Source organism: Pygocentrus nattereri, chromosome 14 (assembly GCF_015220715.1).
Source record: "Pygocentrus nattereri isolate fPygNat1 chromosome 14, fPygNat1.pri, whole genome shotgun sequence".
NCBI classification, from domain to species: Eukaryota; Metazoa; Chordata; class Actinopteri; order Characiformes; family Serrasalmidae; genus Pygocentrus; species Pygocentrus nattereri.
In genome coordinates, this window is record NC_051224.1 from 35,397,866 (window position 1) to 35,425,026 (window position 27,161).

Below are 27,161 nucleotides of genomic sequence, written 5' to 3' on the forward strand. Positions count from 1 at the left end.
TTTTTTTTCTGAAAATGTTCACAATACTCTTATTGTTATATTTCTCAATCTAGAACTAATGTGGAATCTTAAAGGGAAATTTTATAAAATTTCTACATAACTCGGTGGTTGAGAAATAAACAGTCATTCAGAGTGGTTTATAAGATAAGTGATACTTTTTTGATCCCACAACTGGGGAAATTTCACCTCCGCATTTAACCCATCCATGAAGTGAAACACCACATACACACTAGTGAACACACACACTAGGGGGCAGTGAGCACACACTTGCCCGGAGCGGTGGGCAGCCCTATCCACGGCGCCCGGGGAGCAGTTGGGGGTTAGGTGTCTTGCTCAAGGACACCTCAGTCATGGATTGTCAGCCCTGGGGATCGAACCGGCAACCTTCCGGTCACAGGGCCAGTTCCCTAACCTCCAGCCCACGACTGCCCCCAAAAGTTGTGAAGAGTCTGATTTCTTTACAGTGGTGATAAGGAAACAGGTCTTGATGAAGGCAAATATAGCCATTTCATTTACCATCAAAAACCTCCAGTCAACCTACATGTCTTCTGGGTCTTTATATGTAATGTTGATAATGCAACTAATGGTAAATCTGTTTTCTTTGGGGACTATTTTGCCTTATAACGCCCTGCTTGTACATCACTGCCATGAAAAAATCAAAACCTGATCATAAAACAATGTGTCAATTATCAGGCAGTGCATTCATAACCATTTCATGTACTAACTTTCTGTGAGGGAGCTTTTAGAGGCATTAGATGCCTCAGATGCCTGGTTCCTATCACCACCACTGTGAACAATTCTGATTGAACGTTCCATATTAAACCACTCTGACTGTTTTTTGAACATCTTATAATCTAAACCATTCAGGCATGTTGCAAAATTGGTGTAATTTCCATTGAATTACTATTTGATCCATAGTCTGTAATTTGCAGGCAAAGATGTAGATGTAGGTAACTTCTAGCCTTCATAACTTCAGAACGGTTTAAGCCAGACATGATACACATATCAGACCATTCAACAGACCCAGTCCTAACTAGTTAGCATAGCTAGCATCAAGCATAATCAGCATCAGGGAATAATTCGGCTTTTTTTTTTGTTTTTGCTTTTTGGCCTTCATTTACATTTACAGCATTTGGCTGACGCTCTTATCCAGAGCGATTTACAACTTGATCATTTTACACAGGGAGGCCAAGGCAGCGTTAGGAGTCTTGCCCAAGGACCCTTATTGGTATAGTGTAGAATGTTTACCCAGGTGCGGATTGAACCCCAGTCTGCAGCGTAGAAGGCAGAGGTGTTAACCACTACACTAACCAACCACCAGCCTTCATGTTCCAATAAAGGGTTAAAACAGTGACAAGATCACTCATCAGACTCTGCCCTCACTATCCAGAATGATTTCATCCATCTGTGACCATCTATCAGCCAGAGATCCAGCTCCAAATCACCCAATCCCTACTCGCTACCTATCTCTGCTTTTAGCCTTCATATTATAAACAAAGGGTTAAAAGCAATGATATGATTCACACATCAGAACACTCAGAAGAACCTGCCATCACTAACCAGAGTGAGAGAAACAGCTCTAACATCCCACAACCCAGAAATACAGCACAAACACACAGCCAGACCACTGTAAAACCTGCTATTAGCTCTCAGCTTTATCCTCCATATTGCAACAAAAACAGTTAACTGATCTCTGATAACAATTTCTATTTCTGTTCTTATAGTTGTGCTCTCAGAGAACGTCGAGCAGGGCACATCTGTTGCCAGTGTTTATGTGAGTACTGCTACTGATACTCCATAGTTTGCATTGCGAATTCAAATAAGAGTTCCAACTGTTTTCCAACTAGAGTTCCAACTATTGTAGGCTGCATTTTGTGCCTTTGTTATTCAATACATGGCTGCTGTCTGTAGAAAACCTTGTATCTTCATTTTTCAGTTTTTGACATCATTTAAAAATGCCTGTTAGGCTTTACATTGTGTTTAAATTACATGAAGAATAGACCAAAAGAAATGGCTCAAAGTGACTTGGAAAAAAGTCTGGTTCCATTGACTTACATTAAAAGTAAAGTAGATTTTTTTCCTTCTCCTGTAAAGTTACATTTTGGAGATATGAGGTTTTCTTCTGACAACAGCATCGTGCTAAAGTATATGATATATTCCACTTCTACTACATTAGACTCATTGAGAACAACAGCAATAGCTGACCGACTGGTTAATTTCTCATTTTTTCTTTCTATGTAATGTAACTCTCAAAAGGCCACAGACAGAGATTCAGGGGAGAACGCGAAGATCACGTTTCAGGTTGAAGGGGTGGAGTTCGACAGCACCAACGCTGGCGAGGATCCACAGCCAATCGGCCTCATTTTCTACGCTGAGACCAACGAGCAGCCAGATGCTATAGGAAACTACAATGGAGTTATAAGGCAAGCAAGCCAAGGCTTTTATATCAGCACCTGTTGCTTTATATTTCTGTCTTTGCACTCGATGTTGTGGCACTTCTGATTTTCTTTACTGCAAAAAAACAAACCTACTACAGCTTAATGCGCTGAGTTGTAATGTATACTGATAAGTTCAAACTGCTCAAATACATATGCTTCTGTTAAAAAACGTTTAATATAACTTTGTTCTTGAAATAACAATATTCTTAAAATAATAAAATGGCTAAAACAGCCTGTGAAGCAGCCTAAAAGCTACTTTTACTGTAACCTATTATTATAATTAGCTGTGAACCTTCAAGCAAGGCCTTCAGTTTGGACCATACATGTCAAAACTCTGTCAAAGTATGAGGGAAAAAAACAACCCCATGATAATGCTAATTTCTGCTGGCATCTCTATGGGACACAAGTAGTATGTTAGCACTAAGCTAACAGCAGTTCACATTGCCTGTTCTTCTTAAAAGCTTTCCATGTTTTACCTTTGACAGACATATTAGTATATATTTTATGTTGTAGCAGTTTCACAGTGACCCTTTCAGTAGAGAGGCCTAATACACAGTCAGTCAACCTGATAACTGCAGAAAATGAGATTTTATCAGTAATCTGATCAATATGTTTGTGTTCACTTGAGAATATGAATATACATTATCTAGAACATGAAGAATATTGAAATCCTTCATTTTATCAAGCATGAGTTGGTTTCAGTGTTGCTCCAAATGGGTTTTGCTATATGTTTGACTGAGTTTTGACATTTATGACTTGAATTGAAGGCCTAGTTCTAATAGTCATGGTTCTTCACTGGTTTTCTGATGTTTATATCGTCCAACTTGATCGACCATTGGGAATAGATTAGACTACTGGCAATATAGGCACTAAGTGGAAAACTGCTGAATTGTTCCTTTAATATGACAGTAAAATGCTCGCCACTAAGGCCTGGAACAGATAGATTTGTTCTGATTAATGAAAGAAAGAATAAACAAAATCTTCACAAATGAAAGGAGAACTAAATAAACAAATGGTGCAACTTTATTCTTTTTTCTCAGATCCCACCAGACTCTGGACCCTGATAGAAAAGGAAAGTACTTGGTGAGAGTGAAGGCGATAAACCTTGAGCTCAGTACAGAGGAGACGATCGAGGTACATATGAAAAACCAAAATACATAAAAATAAAAGAAACAGATTAAAAAAAAAACAACTGCCTTGACTCATTAAACTCATTATTCCTTGTACTTTAAGAGAAATTTAAGAGCGTAATTCATCTGACTCCTCAAACCTGGTCCTAATATTCAGCAACCATGGGCCACTCTAAGCAACTGGCTGAGAGTCTGAAAATCAAGCTAATTGATGCCTACAAACCAGAGTAAGGCCACAATGTCGTAACTTCCACTGTTGAAAATCTCATTAAATGACATGGCAGTTAAGGGGAACTGTGGAAGTCGAGGTAAGATGTTGAAGACAGAGACAACTCTGAGATAGAACTGCTCAGATCCTGACTAGAAAGGCAAAGCAAAACACCCATGTGACAGCAAAGGACTTGCAACAAGGTTTAGCTGAGACATGATTGAAGGCAGTGTTGCTTGCACAAGCATGATCTGCATGGAAGAGTCATAAGAAGGAAACCTCTTAACCTGTAACCCCATTAAAAAAGTCAAGCAATGCAAAACAACAGCAGTATTTGATGAAAAGAACACCTTGTCAACTGTAGATCTATGACATTTTTGGGAAACAGTCAATTAAAAACCTGCAAATTCTGGAAGCAGATGTGACATAGTCAGTCAAAAAAAAAAATAAATCTGAAAAGAGACCGGCCTCAGGAGAATGCTCCAAAACATACCTCAAAATCCACCATGCACTATTTCAGAAAACGGAAGCTCAAATGTTTAGAATGGCATATGGAGAACAAAGTTCTGTCCATCTTAATGCACAATTAATGTTTATTTTCCAAAATTATCACAAAAAAAGCAGAAAAAAAGGTTTTGGCATATGATTGTTTAATTGTTTACTTTTTCCAGTATGTTAAACTCAGCAAATTAACAGAAGTTATGTGCCAAAATAAGAAAAATGACATATTTATGTTTGTTCCCTATAGAGGTGTTAAATTATTTTCACTTAAAAAAAACAGTAAAGCATGTAATTTGACCAGAAGTGCCAAAACCTATGCATACGACTACACTGTGATCTGATTACACTGTGTTTTCTTTAACTTTGCTTTACAGCTTATCACAGTGGACAAGTCCTTCAGGGTGGGCCTTCGATTTGAGTCGCCAGTGGCGGAAGTCAACGCGAACTTGCCGTATATCAGAGGGTGAGATATCATGCTAATCTGTTTATGATTTGTGTTCACAGGCTCAGCCTGTGATGGGGTGTCAAACTCTAGTCCAGCAAGAGTGTCCAGCAACACTCTGCCCAACAAAAGCAGCACTGTCTGGGTGCAGCAAGTGGCTGTCTTGGCATGTAAAAACATTGTTGTTAGAATATTATAACATTATTCAGCTATTTTTCAGACTTTTTACAGCAAGTGAAATAATCTTACAGCAATGGCAGATCATTTCATTTTTTAATTCAAATCAGTTTTTTTGCTTATTCTTTTGTAAAATAAGCGAAATGGCCTAATTTTGCTAAATAATATCACTTAAAGGGAAACTCATTCCATCAAATTTTCAAATTCAGTTATTGCAAAGTAAACAAAGTCATTCAGAGACATTTTATTTACTAAGTAAAATGGTCAGGGAACCTACACACACCTTCTGAGTGTTTGAGTGTAATGTTGATAATGGTAAAACGGTGATGAATTTGAAGAAATTTTTTTTGTGGTTTTTCGGTTTTTGCCCTAATTTGAAAATGCCTGTTGCCTTTTACATTGCGTGAAAATTTCATGATGAATGGACCCAAAGAAATGGGCCAAAAGTGCTTGGAAAAAAGTCTGGTCTCATTGATTTACATTAAAAGTAAAATATGTTTTTTCCTTCTCCTATAAAGTTACCATTTTGGAAAAAAGAGGTTTTGGTCCAACATCAGCAATATAATAATGATAATGATAATAATAATAATAATAATACATGTATGAATAATAAAGGATAAGTTGTTTTTCGTTAAAAATAGTGTATTTTATATATATGTAGATATTTTAGGGGTTAGTAAATACTTCAGATGTCTCGTTCCCATCACCACCAATGTGAACAATTTTGAAATTTTGAATTGATAAGTTTGAATGACAAATCACTGTGTGACTTTGTTTCCATCTTAATGAATAAATAATGTCTAAATTTAAAACACAGAACGAATTTGCCTTTCAAACAATACATTTAGAAAATAATAAATATTTAGCCAAAAATAGGTTGAATTACCATCTAATATTCTTACAGTAATGTCACACCTACATCTACCGTGCTTTCACCTGTTAATGTTTCATTTTCAGCCGCGTACAAGAACTATTGTTGTGAAATATCTTGCAGGGCCTTGACGGGAGCCACGAAAGCAATGGTGCATGTGGTTAAGGTGTCATCTGAGACAACAAGGAATGAACAGAGGTAAGAGTGAGACTGTTTTTACCATAAAGCTACAGCACAACTTCAAAGTCTTTTTGGTGCTACTGTATTTGTACTGTTATTCTTTTGCCGTCCACTCAGTGACATATAAAACGGCACAGCAGAATGACGGTAATGAGCAGTCGTATGTGTGTGTTCCAGAAAAGAGGTGACTCTTCTCGAGGCGTACTTTGTGTTCCCGAACGGGACGGCCCTGGACTCTGACTCGGTGGTCCGGATCCTGAACACGCAGGACGTGTATGAACAGTATGGAGTCATACTGCAGGGCTATGGCCTCACTGGCATTGTAAGAAACAGCTTGATTACAGTGTTACTTTTGTATATGTTGATTTGGATTAATATTTGGATATACATTTACCCGCCACTTCATTAGATTCAATTGCTTGTTAACACAAATAGCTAATCAGCCAATCACATGGCTGCAACTCGATGCATTTAGACATGTAGAGGTGGTCAAGACAACTTGCTGAAGTGCAGACTGACCATCAGAACGGGGAAGAAAGGGGATTTAAGTGACTTTGAACGTGGCGTGGTTGTTGGTGCCAGGCGGGCTGATCTGAGTATTTTAGAAACTGCTGATCTGATGGGATTTTCACGCACAACCATCTCTAGGGTTCACAGAGAACGGTCTCTGTGCGGCAGTTCTGTGGACGAAAATGCCTTGTTGATGTGAGAGGTCAGAGGAGAACGGGCAGTCTGGTTCCAGATGATAGAAAGACAACAGGAACTCAAATAACCAACCAAAATCTCTGAAGAACGCTTCCAACACCTTGTTGAAAGTGTGCTACGAAGAATTAAGGCAGTTCTGAAGGCAGAAGGGGGTCCAACCTTTTACTGTACCTAATAAAGTGGCTGGTGAGTGTATATGTGTAGATCTGCCAAAGGTAGCTTGGATGAGGCCTGGCAGTGGATGACGTCACATCTGTTCTATTCTATCAGTAACTTTGCGTTTTTCATGTGCACTTTGTTTAAACAGCTGACGGGCACGTTTGAGCAGCAGGAGAACAAATTGGAGCTGTTTATCATGATCGGCCTGGTGGTCGCCCTTCTGATTGTTGTGACCGTCATGTCCACGTCACTTGTGTGCGTTAGAAGGAGGTAAGAGGTCACACAGGACAACAAAAATAATGGACAAAGGAATAATAATAATAATAATAATAATTATTATTATTATTATTATTACTATAATACATTAAAGAATACTAAACAATATGTTATTTTTCATTAATAATAACAGAATGTATTATATCTTTTTTGTTGTTATTACAACTATTAATATTATTGATTATAGTAATAAAAATTGTAATATTAGTAGCATTAATAGCAAGAAATAATATATTACTCTATATTTATATTAATATTGTTTAATGCAATACAGTAGCAAAATACTACTACTACTACTACTACTACTACTTCTACTACTACTACTACTAATAATAATAATAATAATAAACTACACAACCACTATATTACTAATTAGTGTTATTATTTCATTATTATATTATATTATTATATTATAATATATTATAAGAATAGCTTTCTTATTATTTGTTATTCATATTAATATTGAATATTAATGAAGACAAATAGAAAAACTGCAAAAAATGTTATATTATTCATATAATAATAATAATAACAATGAAAATAAACTACACTACTACTTCTATACTACTAATTGGTATTATATTATATTATATTATATTATATTATATTATATTATATTATATTATACGAATTGCTTTTTTTGCTACTATTATTATTTTTGATTACAGTAATAAAAACTAATAAGAAAATGTGTAGTAATATATTCATACAATATAATACAATGCAACACAGTAGTAAAAATGGAATAATGTTACAATTTTATTTATTACATTTTATTATATTAAATGATATTTATATATTAGTAATAATAACAGCAAGAAAAACATTACTGCATTTAATGTAATGTAAGTATATAATGTATCACAGGTGGTGTCAGTTCTATGTGTTTGAAAAGCATAAAGTTTAAAGTTTTCATCTCACTCTTCTAGTTACAAGAGGAAACTGAAGGCAGCCAATGCCATGAACTCTGCAGCCATGGTAACAGTGGAGGTCCAGAAGGCGGGACCTGTTGTGCCGGGCACCAACAAATACACCAGAGAGGGGTGAGGCTCATCCCCTCCACACAGCAGACTTCACTGCTGCTCCTGTACAACCAATTAGAGTGATTTATTGTGAATTATTGTATTTCTGTGATCCTGTAGCAAGCTGGAATATCGCCTCAACACTCTCAGCCAGTCCACCTTTCTCAACCGAAGATTCTACGACTTTCAGTCTGCTTTCAATCTGTTTACCTACTTATATGTTATAGCTTTTCCCTTCAGTCTGGTAGTTGGTAGTTTTTAGTGTAATCAAGACGTGTTTTGCAGCAACAGGGTTTGAAAAATGTACATTCAAACCTGATTCTGCTGTTTACTGTTTGAAAGCTACATGTTGGAGTATGAAATTGTTAGACTTGTAGAGCTGTTGGATTTATTTCCTCCCGTACAGGTTGTGTAATCCTTACACTCAAAATGAATCAATGGAGTTGAATTAGAAACGAAGAAATACATGCATATTCAGTGGTGGACAGTAACGAAGTAAATGTAATTAGGTACTGCACTCAAGTAGTGTTTTTGTGTATCTGTACTTTACTGAAGTATTGAACTCCACTACATTTCAGAGTCTAATATCCAACTTTTTCCTCCTACATTTTAAGAAATCTGTCATTCCTTTTGGTTTCTGTGTGTATAAAAACGTAACATGTCAAAATGAAAGAAGCGCAAAGCCAGAGCACCAATCAGGGCCCAGCGGTCACTTTGTTTAGAGCTGGTTTTGACCTGTTGGTCAGACCGACCCAGTGCAGCACGCGGTTCAACGTCAGCGCAGCAGCGTAAAGGTTTGGGAGAGTCTGTTCAACATAAATGATGAACTAACCTAACTTTGTATAAATAGAGCACAATATAGAAATATGTCCACATATGCAGTCGAGACTGACGCGGCTTTTTTCTGAATTTCTACAAACACTTTCATTTTATAGTAAATTAGTTTAGGCTAGTTTATGTTTATAAATATTTATAAAGAAAAACTAATTTGTGATCCTGAGTTTAAAGCCAGTTTTTATTAAACTTAAACTTGTAACTAAGTTGCATTAAGTTAATTACTATTTTAGTACTTTTACTTTCAATACTTAAGTACATTTGAAGGCAAATACTTCAGTACTTTTACTCAAGTGGAGGTCTAAAGGGAGGAACTTCTACTTTTACTGGAGTAATACTGTACCTTGGGTGTCTTTAACTCAAGTACATGATTTGTGTACTTCGTCCACCACTGTTGATATTCATGTTGAGGCAACAAAGTCCATAAGTGCTTCTGTATGGTATCCCTAGAAATTAAGTCTTTTTTTAGTGTAATTCATAATAAAATAAAAAAACTAAGCTGTTGTGTGCTGCTGACCAAGGGTTATATAGGCTAATATGTACTGATATGTGTTTTCCAGTGCGAACCCTGTGCTGAACCTGAACATTGACTCAGCCACAGACCTGGGCTTCGACGAGGACGGATCCAGTGCAGACAGGGAGAGGTAGATACCCAAACTCCCCATGCTTAAGTTCAAGTTGAATTCATAGATTTTTTTCTAAAAGTCTGTAATTAAAAGGTTAAGATGTAAACAAAGTCATTCGGTGTGAAATACCTCGTTTTAGAGAAACTGACAAGTCAGGATTGTTCACAGTGGTGGTGATAAGAACCAGACGTCCACCTCTGAAAGCTCACAGAAAGTTGCTACGTGAAATGCTTATGAATCTAGTGTCTAATGTCTGAAACACTGTTTCATGATAGTTTTGAGATCATATTTTGTCCTAAAAAGTGTGTTTTATTTAGACTCTGTTCATCGTGGAGAGCATACAGTTATCATTTTTTTCATAATATTTCCATTAGTTTACCATCACACAAAACTCAGAAGACACGTGCAGATCCTTTTGGATATGCTATATTGGATATGCTTTGGATACGCTATGTCATGGCAACCCCTGGTTCCTATCAGCACCACTGTAAAGAAATCTGAGTCAGTTTCTCTACAACAGATCATTTCACATCAAACCACCCTAAAGGACTTTGTTTACAGAAATTTTAACCTCTCCAGGGTGTATTTTGGTTCGTCCATCTGAAATTTCATGACCAAATCATAAGGCAAATTGTTCAGTAACTGCATGAAATACATGTAAATCTTATTATTTTATTTATTTATTTTTTAAAGCTCCCCTATAATGAACAGAACATGTGTTTTATGATCTACACATATTACTATACGCTTACAATTTACTGCTGGAAGCCAAAAATCTCAGACGCTCTTTGTGTTATTTTATAAAAATCATTTTTACAGAGCAGATCACTGAAGAGACACCGTCTGTTTATAGTTCATAGCCTAGTTCAGCTTCTTATACTATAAGGGTTTAAAATGACATCACCATCTATTTGATTGGAAAGAAGAGTTAGAGCCTCACACGACGCCCAGCTTCTGAATGTAGCTTATGAAAGTTAAGAAGAATCTGACGAAGTGCATAATACATCATGGATATGCTAATATCTTGGGAAAATATCTGTTGGCTCAGCCTATTTCTGTTTGGAAATTAATTGGGCTTCTTTCAAGTTTTTATTTCTTACATTTCATCAGTTTTCTTGTTTTGGGTGTCAGTTTCCGCTGCCTTAACAAACAGCCAAGTACACACAAAACAGATCCCCCCCCCCCACACTTGGTCTGACCTCTTGACCTCACCTTGTTATTTATCATTTGGCCTTTGTAGCACTTCTCTAGCTTTGAGAATCACTCATTGTAAAAATGTTACACAGAGCTCTTTCTCTGCTGTTTATCAGTAGTTGCAGTTTCCATCAACATATTTTAATACATATTTTAACATATGGAATAAATCCAGCTTGATGAACACAGCAAATATTAAATAAATTCACTAAAATCTGTGAACTTGCTTCATATTTCTCTGAAGTGTCTTGGGAAAGTGTCATAGAGAGATTTATGAAGGTAAGGCTTGAATTTGACAGCTGGATGGAAACTTGGCTACTTTTAGCCTTTGTATAAAGGCATCACTGTGAGATTCTTATTGTATTGTCTGCTCTGTTTTTAGCCTAAACTCCCTGGACTACAACATTGACCTGACCATGACTGAGAAAGGCACAATGCCAATGACGGTAAAGAGATTCTAACATATCAATGCTGCCTATACTGATCTATACAATGTATACTGAACTGCAGTATCCATACTTATCTGTACTGATCTATACTGATCTATATCGTCTATACTCATCAATAATGTATAGTAATCTCTAATAAACTATACTGATCTATACTATCTATACTTATCTGTACTGATCTATCAATACTGTCTATACTGATCAATACTATCTATGCTGGTCTTTGCTGATCTATACAAATCCATACAGTGTCTACAGCCTATACTAATTGATACTATCTATACTTATCTATAATATATTTACAATATACAATAATCTCAACAAACTATACTGATCTATCTGTACTGATCTATACAATCTATAATGATCAATACTATTTATATTTATCTATATTGATCTACACTTATTTATACAATCTATGCTATCTATGCTGTATAATCTAATTTATAGTAATCTATACAATCTGTGCTTATCTGTATTGTCTATACTGATCTATACAACCTATACTGATCAATACTGTTTATTCTTATCTATAACATATTTACAATAAATAGTCATCTTTACAAACTACACTGATCTATACTATCTATACATATCTGTACTGATCTATATTGATCTATAGTGCTCTATACAATCTATGCAGTATACAGATCAGTCTGTGTATGCTTATCTATGCAGATCTCTGCAGTCTTCAATTATATATGCTGTATATGCAATCTGTGCTGATTTATGTAAGCTTTACTGATTTATACTGATCTATGCTAGCTATACTGATCTGTCTTGATCTATGAATACTACCTATATTAGTCAATACTACCTATACTGGTCTATACTGATCTATACTGAACTATACTGTCTATATAACCTATACTGATCAATATTGTCTATACTTATCTATAACATATTTACAATATATAGTAATCTCCACAAACTCTACTCATCTATACTGATCTATATTATCTAAAGTGATCAATACTATTTACACTTATCTATACTGATCTATACAATCTATGCTATCTATACTGATATATATTCTGATATCTATCAGTCGATTTGATCTATATTCTGTCAGACTATATATATAGTCTGTACTAATTTATAATCATTTACACAATCTATACTATCTATACAATCTGTGCTGATCCGTATCGTCTATACTGATTTATACTGATTTTTAATAGCTATACTGATCTATACAACCTATACTATCTATACCTTTCTGCACTGATTTATGCAATTTATATAATTTGTGCTGTTCTTTACTGATTAATACTGATCAACACTATCTATACTGATCTATACTATCTTCATGCATTTCTGAGTGTTCTGGCTGGTTCTCCACAGTGTTTCAGTGCTGAAAAGACATGTTAACTATGGTTTGCTTTTCCTACTTTTTCCTTTGCTGTTCTTGGCATACAGTACGTATAGCTGACCAAATCCGTGAGTCTCTATGCATCATCTATGGGTTTCCGTGTGTTGTTTTATATAGCTCTGTAAAGCTTCATATCTCTTAACTAATTTTGTAAGACAGTGAAAAGAAGTTTAATCATAACGGACATTATAATATATATACATGTATACCTAAAATATATAATATTTTATCTTAATAAAACTTTCTCTTGGTCCATTCATGTTGAATAGTGATTTGTAATAGCTATACTGATCTATACAACCTATACTGTCTATACCTTTCTGCACTGACTTATACTATTTATGTAATCCATGCTGTTCTTTACTGATTAATACAGATCAATACTATCTATAGTGATGTACATGTTTTCTACTCATAACCCGCACTGAAAACTGAATAATTTGGCTGGAAATTAAATAAATGAAGGATGCAGAGTAATATATATATATATATATATATATATATATATATATATATATATATATATAGAGAGAGAGAGAGAGAGAGAGAGAGAGAGAGAGATACACACACGCACACACCAGTATCTTTTGTCATGCATTGTCCATATGTGTTTTGTTCTTTAAGATCATTGCGGAAGAAGAGGAGGATATGGGTGGACATGTGTACACTGAGCCTTTGGGAGCAGCGCTGGCGCAGAGAGGGAAGAAAGGTCCACAGCCTACAGGCCTCACCATAGCTAACCCCTCTTTAAGCACCACTGACCTCTAAAACTGCACTGACCAGCAACATCCTCCACTCTGGCCAGTCCCATCCTGGAAGAAGACTCAACTCTCCTGCACTTTTCCTCTGTCTGATGTCCTTTTCAGTAAAGCAACAGGCAAAAAAACCATCTGTTAATATGTTTTAGATTACAACCATGCACAGTTTAACCGGCCAGTCAGGCAAAAAACATCCATATTACACATATGGCTACATCATTAGCATATGGACATTAGATTGATTAAATGGAAACAGAGTATCGAGTTTGGCTGAGTTTAGTCAGTTCTCAGCCTTGAAGCTGCACCACAGCTGCCTTCATGTTGATTTTCAACATTGCTTCTTCATTTAACAGTAAATCCATTGCGAGAAGTGATGTACAGTATAAGGCTCACACACAGGAAAACCACCTGTGCACTTTTGGCCTTGATTATTGCAGAGAGAGTTCTCAGAAAGAGAAAGAAATAAAAAAAGAGAGATAGGCTGCACTGTAAATCACTTTACTATGTTTTTATGGTTTCATCTTTTGTATACCTGGTTTGATTTCTCTTTTGATTTTGTCCCTTTTTATAATTAAATCAGCCCAGTGCTGTTGTACTCTGTGGATTCATGTAACTAAACTAATGATCCTTTTGTAAACAGGAATACAGCTCATAGTCCTTAAACTGCTGTACCACAGATTATAACTCACTTTGTAAACACATTTTGCCAAAGCTGCAGCTAGATTTGAAGATTTATTTGTAAATTGTATATTTTGGAACAATTTAGACTTCTTGTGAATTCTGCCAACAAAATTACAGTCCTTACTAAGGTTATTTGTCTGCGGTGTACATATCTACCTTATACTGTTAATATGGGATGTTTTGAAATGATGTAAATGCAAAAATAAAATTACATTGTTGAAAATGTGGTGGCTTTAGAGAATATTTGATGTCAATATCACACAACAGAATTGGGGAGAAATACATTCACATTGAGCACTTTATTAGGAATTTGCTCTTAAAGCAGCTTCAGTTTTCATGGCATGGATTGTAGAAAATATTGGAAACGTTCGTTTGAGATTCTGGTTCGTGCTGACATGATTGTATCCTGCCATTCCAGATTTGATTTTCCAGGTGCATTTCATGCTGTAAATCTCTTGGTAAACCCACATTCCAAAAGCCTTCTGCTGGATTCAGATCCATTGACTGAGAAGGCCACTGAGGAACAACGAAATTATTGTCATGCTCGTGAAGCCAGTTTGAGACAACTTTAGCTCTGTGACGTGGTGCATTATCATGCAGGACGTAGCCATTAGAGGATGGGTAGATTGTTGTCATGAAGGGATGCAACAATACTCAAACAGGCTGTGGCATTCAAGCGATGAATGATACCAAAGTGTGCCTAGAAAACATTCCCCACACCGTTGGCCTACCTCCACCAGCCTGGACTGTTGACACAAGGCAGGTTGGGTCCGTGGATTCATGCTGTTGGTGCCAAATTCTGCCAACTATAAACTGTGTGGCATAACAGAAATGGGGTTGTATTAGACCAGACTATGCTTTTCTGGTTTTTAACTGTCTAGTTTTGGTTCTGCTGTTGTAGCCCATCCACCTCAAGGTTCGGTGTGTTATGCATTCTGAGATGCATAACATGCATAAAACAATTGTAACAGGGTACTTCTCTGAGTCAGCCCAATTTTCCTGTCAGCTCGAACCAGTTTGGCCATTCTCTGTTGGCCTTCCTTATCAACATGATGTTTCTGTCCACAGAATTCCCTCTCACTCAATGTTTTTGATTTGTTGCAGCATTCCTAGTAAACTCGAGAGAGTGTTGTATGTGAAAATTCCAGGTGATCAGCAGTTGATCAGCAGCAACCTCATTCTGATGGTTGATTTAAACATTACCTGAAGCTGAGGCTCGTATCTACATGATATCTTGCTCTGCACTGCTACCACACGATCGAGTGGGTGTACAGGTGTTCCTAATGAAGCGCTTGGTAAGTGTATATATTCTAAGCAGGGATGTCAAACTCTGGGCCACATAGCCTAGCAAGCAAAGAGCTTGGGTGGCCAATAGTCTAGTAGTAGGAGAGATGAACAAACAGCTTAACGGTTGTGGGTTAAAATCCCTGGACTGACTGGCTGCACGTTTTAGCACTAGCTTTAAAAAGCCCTTGTCTACTTGGCCTTGTCATTGTCCCTATGGCAAATCCCTGGCACCATCTAAAGGGCCTTTCCAATCCTTCATTAGCTTGAGTGAACAGCGTGAGATAAGGGATCAAATGAACGCAAGTGTCGGCTTCGGCAGCAGAGCCTGCCCAGAAATCACTGCCATCTGGTGCATTTCTTCTTTCAAAATTGCTCCATCTATTATACACGACTGTTGATACAACTTGGTCACTTTACTCACAAGATGGCTAGTTAGCACGCTAAAGGCTATGCGGCTTACAACAATGAAAAGAAAGGCAATATGCCACTGCTGTACACCAGGTTAACAGCCAGACACGTCAAATTCTTCTCATATTTTACGTACGTTTTGTTCAAACGTTACATTGCGAAGTCTGCATGGCTAGCTGATTAGCTCACTGAGGCTAACTTACTCGAGGGTTCAATTTGAATAATCTTCTCCTCCTCCTGCCATGAGTGGCCACTTGTATAATGTAGGTGTGATACAGGTGCCTCACATCTAGGGGCAGTTTAGTATCTCCAACTGGCCTGACTGCATGTCGCAAAACAATTTTAAAATAGAACAGTTTTAACGCATTTTACTTTAAACTGAAAAAAAAAATCATAATTGAATAATTGTTGTTTTGCAAAAAAAAAAATAGGTCAGTGCTGTTTCTCATGCACAATATGGCTAAAAATCAGAAAATTAATAATAAAAAAAATATTATTTTGGTTCATTTAGAGTTAGAACAAAGAATATACATATATGATGTGGTTTTCTCCCGCAGTCCAAAGACATACAGTCAGACCAGATGTGCTTGCAGAGAACTTGTAGAGAGAATTACCATTCAGTAATGTCTTTACCAGGACGCTAGAGGGCGCTCACGAGCGAGTCCAAAATGGGTTGCTAAGGAGCATTTGAGTAAAATCATAGTTTATAAATGCTTAAACATTAATCATTTCCTGAAAACAGCATAAAACATTTTTACACAACTGTTATATTATTAGGAGCTTTTGTGTTACAGGAGCTTAAAACGGACGCCTCATGTACTTTCATGACGTCAGTGAGCGCGAACAGCCAATGAGCTGCTCCGCTCGCCAATCAATCATCACGCTGTAGCAGTAAAGCCCGCCTCCTGCTGCTCAAAACCTGTTTTTTTGTGGAAAAAAGGAAACATACAGGTAAGATTTCTTTGCTTTTTTAATAAAAACTTTATACTGAACTTTATACTATCTAAAATGAAAGAAACGCTCTGGGCGATTGATTAGAAACTATTTTAACTTCTCGTTTTTAGCCGTTGAGCTCCATTCACTCCCATTCATTGAGGACTCCCTCGCGGGCGCCCTCTGCTGTTTAACAGGCCTGTTGTTGTTGTTGGAACGGGGGGAATATGAAGTGGCCAGGCTCCTCATAAACGCCGCTGGTAGACACTAAATTACCCCTAGTTGTGAGTGTACATGTGAGTATGTATGTCTTTGTATCTGCCCTGTGATGGACTGGTAGCCTGTCCAGAGTGTTTCCTGCCTTCTGCCTACTGACCGCTGGGAAAGACTCCAGAATCCCCTGCGACACAGGAGGGTCTAATAAGTGACTTAGATGGTTAGTTAGATGATGATGGTAAACAACTTTGTGTGATTTATTCGTATTTCGAGCTCATTTTAATGAACAGTGTGAAACCTTGGAAGAACGCCCTTTCTAATGAGAGTCTGGGTCCCTCTGCTGGATTTCCTTGAAAATACAGCGTTAGAGTGGACCAGTGAAGGAAAGCTGATAAGGCCTGAACTCACCAGCCACTTTATTAGGTGCTGGTAAAAGGTTGGACCCCCTTCTGCCTTCAGAACTGTCTTAATTCTTCGTAGCATACTTTCAACAAGGTGTTGGAAACGTTCCTCAGAGATTCTGGTTGGTTATTTGAGTTCCTGTTGTCTTTCTATCATCTGGAACCAGTCTGCCCGTTCTCCTCTGACCTCTCACATCAACAAGGCATTTTCGTCCACACAACTGACCGCTCACTGGATATTTCCTCTTTTTCAGGCCATTCTCTGTAAAGCCTAGAGATGGTTGTGTGTGAAAATCCCAGCAGATCAGCAGTTTCTGAAATACCCAGACCAGCCGTCTGGCACCAACAACCACACCACGTTCAAAGTCCCTTAAATCCCCTTTCCTCCCCGTTCTGATGCTCGGTCTGCACTTCAGCAAGTTGTCTTGACCACCTCTACATGCCTAAAAGCATTGAGTTGGACATGTGATTGGCTGATTAGCTATTTGGGTTAACAAGCAATTGAGCCAGTGAGTGTATATTGAGGAAATAGAAACAAATTTCACTGCTGAATAATTCATGGACTTTTTATTTTTGTGACATCATACGTGCAAAAAAAACAATAATGATGAGTTGACAGTCATAAAAAGATAAGACGGTCTAACAAATCATATACTGTCCCAACACGACAGCATGTACAAACCAGCTGAAACTGCTGAGGGCTTTATGTTCGTTTAGTATAGTCTTATTTTTCATTTATTTGTTTTCCATTCATAGATTCTTTTACTCTTTTGTGCAGTTTCATGTTTTCAGCTCTTTCTAACATGTTGTATGTTGTTAATGCAGTAGTTCACTCTAAATGTGATCCCTCTAGTCTTGTTTTCTTGTTTTAAAGAACTGGTTTGAAAGAACAGTTTTCATATGTGCTGTATGGACTGGGCAGCTTTATTTAATAGTTTTAGTAATAGTAATAGTAATTTAATAGTAATAGTGCATATTTAAAAAAATTATTTATTTTTTCATGCCCATGCTATGTGAAGCGACCTTTGGTTTGTGAAAGGTGCTATATAAATGTAATTTATTATTATTATTTAAAAAAAAGAGGGAAATTAGTTTTTCTGTGGAAGCCCATTCCCGTCAATTAAAATGAAAAACATCCAGTGCTGATTTTTTTTATTCTTAAGTGAACAGCTTTGCCATTCATTTTGCGATACTGTGTCATTATTTTGAAATACTATCTCACTATTTTGAGAAAGTAGGTCATTTTTTTGAGATATTATCTCATGAATTTAAGATTCTAAGCGATTTTGTGACGGTAATATCTATTTATTCTATATAATTTCTATTTAATATATGTATGTTTTTATAAATTTACATTTGTTTATATTTATTTGTACTGTGTATTCATCTCGAAAGCATAAAAAAGCATAAAAGCATCAAAATTATAGTTCAGTGCTGTAAAGTAATGGCATTGTAATTCACTTCATAACAAAAAAAAAAAAAATTAATAAAAAAAAATTAGGTGCTGGATTTTTTCCAAGTAGCAGGATTGGGCCTCCATAGTTTTCCCTGCTGTGGAACAATGAATGAATGAATGAACGAATAAATGAGTGAACCGTCCTCTATAGAGAACTACGTTACCCAGCAAGCGTAGCGCAGCTCGACCTCTTCCGGGCCAGCTGCGTCCGGAGCGTCGTCTTGTTGACTGCGGCTCGTTTTTTAGCTCCGAAGTAAAATAAGAAATCCCCTGTCAGCCTGACAGCGATGTAGAGAAGCGGACCTGCCGCCGTCCATGAGCCGTGTGTCCACTCTCCGTCCGTGTGGGCAGCGGCCACCTCGCCTGCTTCACCCTCAGCGCACTGTAGGTTAGTAAATAAAGTGGAGTCTGATACCGAGAGACGGAGGGGGGCAATACTGCTGTATTGTCTGCCGAGCTACTTTAAAGGGGATTTCCACCGATTTTTCAACATTGTTTTGCACAGTTCCCTCGTTGAGATGCAGACAAAGTCATTCAGAGTGTTTTATTTGTGAAATGGTTTAGTATATAGAAACTTATCGACTTTCTTATTTACAGTGGTGTTGATAGGAACCAGGCGTCGCAGTCTCTGCAGTGGTCAGATAGCAAACAAAAGCCTTTTTTATTTACAACGCAAAACCACCAGTGAACAGTGAACTTACACGTCTTTACATATATATAGTATTGAATATGGTAAAATAGTGGTAAATTGGTAATGTTTCGCCTTATAATGCCTTGCTGGTACCTCTCCACCCAACTTATTGACATGGTATAATAATATTATATAATAATAATAAGGACAAATACTTTATCCTAAAACTGCTATAATACAAAGTTCTCTGATATCAGACAACCTTTCTGGGAGAGAATGTTCAACTTTAAAGGGTTAAGAATGTTTTAATACTGTGCTCCAGCCAGCAGGACTAAGCAACTAGGTTAACTGACTCGAGTCATTGTGTGTTCTTCAGTAGGAAGGAGAGATGTGGCAGAGTGTGGGTTTAACACTGCTGGTCATCGTGGCCACGCTGCTCTGTGTCCTGCTGTTCATGCTCTTCGGTATGTATGACAACGTCTTATTAATACGGTTATTAGTTTTATTAGTCAAGCTACACTGTATTGTCCTTAATACAGCCTTCATTGTTTTAGGAGACTTTCAGATTTTCTGCAGGAATATTTCACTACATCTCCAAAGTTCAGTCTTAGAAGTTTTTTTTTCTTTCAGTTTTGATGATCAGCTAGGTCTTGTGTGGTTGTTAGAAGTCTGTTTTATCTTTTAATGAAAAGTTTCTTTTAATCACTTTTTACAACTGCTTTATTATTTCCCTCTGACTTTCCTTTTTTATTTATGCAACTGGATAATCTTATATTACATCAAACTCTGTGATATTGGCCCTTTAAAGCCTCAGTCTGGAGTCATTGCAAAGCCAGCACGTTACATGAGGCAGATGTTTAGGTATCAGCTCCAAGAGAAGTTTCTCAGTTGCTTTACTGATCTCTGATGGTTTCAGAATGGCACAGTGGCCTAACAGCAAGAGGGGCCTGGGGTCGATTCCCTGGCCGGGCGACCAGGGTCTTTTCTGTGTGGAGTTTGCATGTTCTCCCCGTGTCTGAGTAGGTTTCTTCCGGGTGCTCCGGTTTGATGGACTGGTGACCTGTCCAGGGTGTATCCTGCCTTTCACCCGATGACTGCTGGGATAGGCTAAAGGGGAATTCCACTGGTTAAAAGCTGCGTAATTCAGTGGTTGAGATGTGAACAGTCATCGACACTGGTTTCATGTGGAACGTTCTAGAGAAACTTCTCTTGACGGTGATAGGAACCAGACATCACAGTCTCTTTTTTATTATATGTAATGATATTTTAATATTAGGGATGTTTTGTCTTTTGAATGTTTCAGACATCAGACAGCATATACATAACCATTTAATGTAACAGCTTCCTGTAAGCAAGCTCTTATAGACATTAACTGTCGAGTTCCTGTCAGCACCACTATGAACAATTCTCAGTGAGTTTCTCTAGAACAGAGCATTTCATATCCAACCACTCTGAATGACTGTATTTACATCTTAACCAGTTAATTATGCAGAAATGTTCATAACATCTGTTGAATTCCCCTTTAAGATGCACCCATTGCTCACACAGGAGTTTATCTGCACACACACACATCTTGTATAATCATAGAAAAAGACTGACCAGTGGAATAGGACACTTTGAAACAGCCTAAAATCACCCTGCCCATTGCCAAGCATTAGCTAGAGGGGTGTGAAGCCCCCCAGCTTTGGGCTTGAGCAGAGGAAAGCATTCTCTGGAGTGATGGAGCTCCGTCCGGTACATTTGGGATGAGCTGGATTGATTCAAAACTGAACATCCGACATCAGTAACAGATCACGGTAATGCTTTTGTGGCTGAATGCAATCAAATCCTCACAGCAATATTCCATCATCTAGTGTAAAGCCTTCCCAGAAAAATAGGCTACAGCAAAGTGGGACTAGCTCCTGTTAATACTCTTTGAGTTCAGGAGAAACTTGTGGAGATATACTTTTGATATGTATTGTGTACATTAATTAATGAATTAATACATATTTTGTTATTGTTATGCATTTTACTTCATCTGTCACACTGTCTATCCGTTTTTTGGGGGTTGTATAGTAAACATCCCAGATGAACGCATTTTCGATTTTTAATGTTTAAACAGTTTCTTTTTTATTTTAAATGAAAAATTTTTCATTTTTAAAAAATTGCTTATTGTCATAAGCATGACAGACGTGACCACGACCACAGAGCAGAGACAGAGATGCATGCTGTGGTGTTAAAGTCTAGCCCGCACAAGATATTTGTAGCGTTGAGCCGTCCCACAGGGAAGAGCTTGCGCGATACAGACAGGCATTACAAAACGAGGCCAGTTTCCTGCAGGCCTGATTTCACTATAGACTTGTTGGAGAGCTCTGGGTGCTGTTTCTTCATCAGTCACAGTCTATTTGACACTATCTGAGTCTAAAAGCCACTGCATGCTGACATCATTTAACATATCCAAATGCACTGGTGTCAGCCTGAAATCAGAACTGACCTTTTTTCTTTGTTAGTTCAGGTCCCCGTTTAGAATAAGCAAAATTCATTGTACAAAAGTCAGAGACCAGTCAAATTGGCTATTAAGTACAAATTATTCCCTTCTCAGCATCAGAAAACACAGAACATGTAACAGAAGATTACACAGTAGCCTCAATGATGGAATATATCAGTTTTTCAGTATTTGCTGTGTCATGTTTAAGCTTTATTACTGCTTCCATTCTGTTCAGGAGACTATATCAAAAAAATCTGCAGGGATATTTTTCCACACCTCCAAAGTTCAGTCTTAGAAGTTGGTTGCATTCTCTGCTCCCCACGATCCCACCAATCCCAAACTTATTCAGTGACGTTGAGGTCTGGACTCTGGGGTGGTCAGTCATTTGTTCTGAGAAGACCAACAGCTTCTTCATTTGATTTGCAGATTTTCGCCTGTTTCCTTTTCTTAGTAAAGGCTTCCTAACAGCTACATATTCTTTCAGCCCTTAGTGTTGAGTTGGCAGCAATAATGTTTCCCACAGATATTTTTCTGGGCCAGTTGTTGGACTGAGTATGACCGGTTAGCACTGCAGCCTTTACAATGACTTGTGATCAATTCCACTTTAAAACTTTCCTACAACATAAACCAAAGTATGGGATCACAGTGTGAAAGTGTACAGCAGGGGTCAGCAACAAGACACATGGACTTATTTGCATTTATAACCACTCCAGCTGGTTTCCTGATACGTTTAATCTGCAATGAAAAACTGTCAAACACTAAAAAGTCTCCTTTAAATTCTCCTGTTCCACCTTAAATGGTGCAACAGCTACATTCTGGCACCTCAGGCACCATTTAAGGTGGAACAGGAGAATTTACACAAGAAGCTGGTGAATGAGAAGCATCTTCAGCATTGTAAAAAATGAACGGTGAGAGACATTTTACAAGAAACTGTTCTACTTCTGAGGAAAAGTTTCCTGCTGGAGATGTGAGAAAAGTGTGTATAGCTGAGCTAAAGCTTAAAGAAGAGCAAAGTAAATCTGTGTTTTCATAATAGACCATTATATTTTTAGCCTATGCTAGCATATTAGCACATGCTGAGGCATGTTTACAGCCAAGAAGGTAAAATGGACTCAGTGTTTTGACTCCAAGGAAGGTTTGATTTTTGTTGAAAGGACAAAATAGCTAGTCTTAACATGTGGGTTGCAGGGACCTGTCTTAATGGGACCTAAAAAATCTCTGGTGAAGCTCCAACTTGTTTGATTAAAATAGTATAATAACAGTATCAGATGTTGTAATATACATTATGATCATAGTGTACATTATTATTAAGTATTTGCACATGTTAATTGTATATTAATGAACAATTTAGCAATATGACATGTATTGTTCATATTAGTGCGTTTTTCCAGTGTGCAATGTATGGGAAAGTACATGGTACCAGAAAACTGGAACTGTATTATTCTGTCGACAGTTAATCCAGTACCATCAGTTCTGTACAAGGTTAGTTCGAGTGCTAACACTGTTAGCATTTATGCTAGCCTCCACAGAATAAGGTTTTTACTCTTATTTTTATACTTGGCAGAGAAAAATTGAAGCTTACCTTGACTGTAGACGAGTCTGTATATACATAATCAGTACGTTAGGTTGTTTGATGTCGGCCAAAAAGTTAAGCTAGCAACCCAAATTTTGTCCAAAAACCACCGTGGGAGCCACAACATTTTATGTCCACTTTATTGAAGTAATTTTTTACCATCTTTGCTCAAAATATGTCTCAATATGTGCGCTGCTTTAAGCATTGCTTGGCTATAGCCACTTTTCTCACATCTCTGGCAGGAAACTTTTACTCCAAAGTAGAATAGTTTGTTTTTTTATGGGTGTGTTTTTTTTACGAGGCTGAAGTCAGCGTCTCATTCACCAGCTTCTTGTTCTAATTGTCCTTTTCGGCATCCGGAGCTGGATGTTGCCAACCCCATGAGCTAACTAGTAAGGGTAGCTAGTAGCTAATGAGCCTAATTAGATGCTTCAGAGTGCCTTAAACTGAACAAAATGTAATGAAAACATTAATCGTGATTATTATGATGGTTAGAATGATGGTTCCCATTTAGTTCTTGGATAATCTCAACTAATGGGTGTAATCTGCTCTTGCTTTGCAGGTTGGTATGTGGTGTGGCAGCTGTTCCTGTCCAAGTTTAAGTTTCTGAGAGAGCTGGTGGGGGACACGGGCTCCCCCCAAACCGAAACGGAACCCTCTGAATCAGAGAGTGAGCGCAGCTCCCCCCCGACCCCTCGACACCGGCCCAAAACCGCCCGCCAAAGAGTCGTCCCTCCGAGCAGCACTACTTAAACATGCCTCCAGCTGGCGCTCTTTACCAGCCGATCAGAACAGCACCGCTGTTCCCATGTTCCCCCGTTAGAGATAAATTGGAGGTGATTTTCTCTCCTCAGGCTTTTCCCCTATTCTAAAAGGTTCTGGACTGGCTTCAGTATTGATGCAGTGGTCATCATGTGCAAAATGGCTCTAGTCTCCTCTTCATTTCCTCTGTGTTCTGTTTCTTTGATATGTGAATGAGTGAAACCGCATATAAGGCCTCGCTGACTCGACTCATGCTATCATGCTGCTACTCATTTTATTTCGCATGAATGCAACACGCTGCTAGCGAGGGAACGTTGTGAGTTTGTGATGAGGTGAAACAGACGACATGTAGAGGAGACACCTTTACTCATTACGTTACCAATTGGCTTGCCGCAAAGTTAACCAAGCAACGGAAACGGTAAACTGACATAACAGAACATTGTCAACATGGCGACGGTCTAACTTGAGCAGCTATTTACACTAATTCCGTTAACCCTCACGTTTGCTCATAAAGTGCAATAGGGACAGAAGTTCTGGTTTTAAAAAAACTAGCTTAATTCCACCTGTTTTTCAGAGTTCTACGTGTTTCAACAATAAAACCAAATGTAAACAAAGTCATTCAGAGTAGTTTCATTGTAGAGACACTTGCCAACTCTTTCCTTTATAGTGGTGGTGATGGGAACCAGGGCTCACAATGTCTACAACGCAAATATAGCCACTTGATTTACTGTCCAAAACCACCAGAGAACCTTGTGAGGTTTTTATATCTAATGTAAATAATTAGAACATAGTGCGAACGTTTCTTTGGGGGACTATTTAGCCTTTTAATACCGTGAATGTATCCTTCCACTATGAATGAATATATTTAAGCCAAATCTTCTTTAAAAACTGTCGTAATACAGAAACGAGGGAACCGTATTTGCAGCCGTTTCACATCGAGCCACTCTGAATGCCTTTGTTTACACCATAACCACTTAATTGTGTAGAAATTCTTAAAAAATAGGTGGAATGCTACTGGAACGGACCTGCTGTCAGCTGGGCGACAGACTAAGCTGAAACTTTGCAGAAGTAGAGCAGGCATCCATGAGGCGTCATCGTGCTGGCTTCCTGGTGCCCCAGACATGGGATGTTGCTTTCAAACTAGTTGCCATGGTTGCCTCTGAGCCTGGGGGGGTTGGACTTGCCCTTATCCACTGATCTAGGACCTGCTTCTTTAAGCCATGCTATAGAATAATGCATTACGATAGGACAATGCAAGACTGAGCTCGGATCTGTGACCAGGGGGACAACTCCACACTCTCCTACCCCAAATGAGCATCCCCAGAAAGCACCTGCATCTACCTTGTGTCCAGTGAAATGGGATAGTTAGCATTGTGAGCTGTCATATTTACATTTTATGATCTTTTTTTTTTTTGTAATGGCAGAAGCTAAATTTCCCCTTCATAATAAATATATTTCATAAACATCCCTCACAACAAGCCCAATGTGTTTAGCTTTTGTCCATCCACACACTTCATTCTTTATACTGTTATAAATAGCATAGCAACAGAACTAAATGAGTATCGACACTGGCGGAATCACGGATCACTGGTTGGCCATCTGGGTGAAATTCCAGTCTTGCGTCGTCTCGGCGTTTTATATGCACTTATACTTGGAGTGCAATAAACCGTTGTCTTGCTGAATAGGCTTATGCTGTTGGTGAAGCCTTCCTCAAAGTATTATTGATCTAATTACATGTTGGAGTTATTTTTATAGCACCAGAAAAAGGTCCCAGTCAAATAGTTATGTTGGGATTCTTGTAATGACACACTTGTCATTCAGTGCCCTTTGTAATGTTTGGGACAAAGGCGTGTATATTTTTAAAAAATTCGCCTCTGAACCACACGGTTTTAGGTTTGTACTCAAGCAGTGTACATATAAAGTACATATTCTCATATTTGAATAATTATTAATAATAAATTAATAATAAAATGGGGCAGTCGAGGGCTGGAGGTTAGGGAAACAAGGTTGCCAGATTGATCCCCTGAGTCAACAGTACATGACAGACTTGCCCTTGAGCAAGGCACCTGACGCCCAACTGCTCTCCAGGCGCCATGGATAAGGCCGCCCACCAATCCGGACAAGTGTGTTCACTGCCCCTTAGTGTGTGTGTGTGGTTTTATTACGTGGATGGGTTAAGTGTGGGGGTGAAATTGCCCCATTGTGGGACTTGATAATGGCCACTTGATATGCATTTTTATGCGTTTTTGCTGGTGAGCTTAGTAACCATACAGGGACTGGTCAGCCAAGAAAGAGCTCCACAGCTGGTGACAGAAGGAACCATAATGAAGTAAAATCCACATATCCATGTCTGACAGGTGTGGATTTGCCAGTGACCACTGTCTGTAGAAGACTTCATGAACAGTAATACAGAAGTTCCCTGGGAAGATGCAAGCCATTAGTTAAACAGCCTGCAGAGACCAAGACCGAAGAACTTGTAGAAGAGCCATGGCAAGAGTAATGTGTGGACTCAAAAAAAAAAGGAACTGCCCAATATCCAAAGCAAACTGCCTATATGTAAAAGATGGTGGTGGGACTGTTATAGCCTGGGCCTATGGCTGCTGCAGTACTCACTCATCTCCATTAATGATGCAGTTGCTGGTGACAGCAGCAAAATGAATTCTGAAGTATATAGAAACATCTGATCAAGCTAAACTCAGGCAAAGGCCTCCAAACCTATCATCCTACAGCAAGACAATGATCCTAAACATACTGCCAAAGCAACAAAGCAGTATTTCAAAGCTAAAAACCAGAAAAGTCTTAACTGAGCAAGTCAGTCACCAAATGTAGAGAAAGAGCTGTCATTTCTAATTCATCCTAAAGGTGTTCGGGGTGGTTTAGGTCAGCGCTCTGTGCAGGTCACTAGAGTTCCTCTACACTAACATGGTAAAAGTAAAAGGTATTAAAATATCCTTTATTAAAATCTGAGCTTGCACACTTTAACCACATGTGAATTGTTTAGGGA

The 27,161-nt window shown here is 38.1% G+C and overlaps 2 protein-coding genes across 3 annotated transcripts in view; both read left to right on the forward strand.

The window, feature by feature from the left end:
- Positions 1 to 14,246, forward strand: part of cdhr2 (cadherin related family member 2) — a 35,870-nt gene extending 21,624 nt beyond the window's left edge. The window contains exons 21-31 of the mRNA XM_037544829.1: positions 1,725 to 1,774; positions 2,257 to 2,423; positions 3,479 to 3,572; positions 4,652 to 4,740; positions 5,891 to 5,965; positions 6,125 to 6,269; positions 6,960 to 7,081; positions 8,017 to 8,130; positions 9,504 to 9,587; positions 11,146 to 11,209; positions 13,209 to 14,246. Coding sequence (XP_037400726.1) covers positions 1,725 to 1,774; positions 2,257 to 2,423; positions 3,479 to 3,572; positions 4,652 to 4,740; positions 5,891 to 5,965; positions 6,125 to 6,269; positions 6,960 to 7,081; positions 8,017 to 8,130; positions 9,504 to 9,587; positions 11,146 to 11,209; positions 13,209 to 13,352 — 1,148 coding nt within the window. The 3' untranslated portion in view covers positions 13,353 to 14,246. The remainder of the gene's footprint in view (positions 1 to 1,724; positions 1,775 to 2,256; positions 2,424 to 3,478; positions 3,573 to 4,651; positions 4,741 to 5,890; positions 5,966 to 6,124; positions 6,270 to 6,959; positions 7,082 to 8,016; positions 8,131 to 9,503; positions 9,588 to 11,145; positions 11,210 to 13,208) is intronic.
- A 4,659-nt stretch (positions 14,247 to 18,905) lies between these two features.
- Positions 18,906 to 25,635, forward strand: smim13 (small integral membrane protein 13). Of its 2 annotated transcripts, none has more exons than XM_017706233.2 (3): positions 18,906 to 19,112; positions 19,735 to 19,819; positions 23,958 to 25,635. In XM_017706233.2, the coding sequence occupies exons 2-3, from the start codon at positions 19,744 to 19,746 to the stop codon at positions 24,146 to 24,148; spliced, it is 267 nt and encodes an 88-aa protein (XP_017561722.1). In that variant the 5' UTR covers positions 18,906 to 19,112; positions 19,735 to 19,743; the 3' UTR covers positions 24,149 to 25,635. The 2 variants fall into 2 exon arrangements, with proteins under 2 accessions (XP_017561722.1, XP_017561721.1); XM_017706232.2 differs by having other exon boundaries at positions 18,907 to 19,112; positions 19,732 to 19,819.
- The last annotated feature ends 1,526 nt before the right edge of the window (positions 25,636 to 27,161 follow it).

Bases quoted from the DNA above. Each gene is read 5' to 3' on its own strand.
- smim13 (XM_017706233.2), top strand. From the start codon at position 19,744: ATGTGGCAGAGTGTGGGTTTAACACTGCTGGTCATCGTGGCCACGCTG. The intron at 19,820-23,957 runs GTATGTATGACA...CTTGCTTTGCAG, and splicing joins CCTGCTGTTCATGCTCTTCG to GTTGGTATGTGGTGTGGCAG.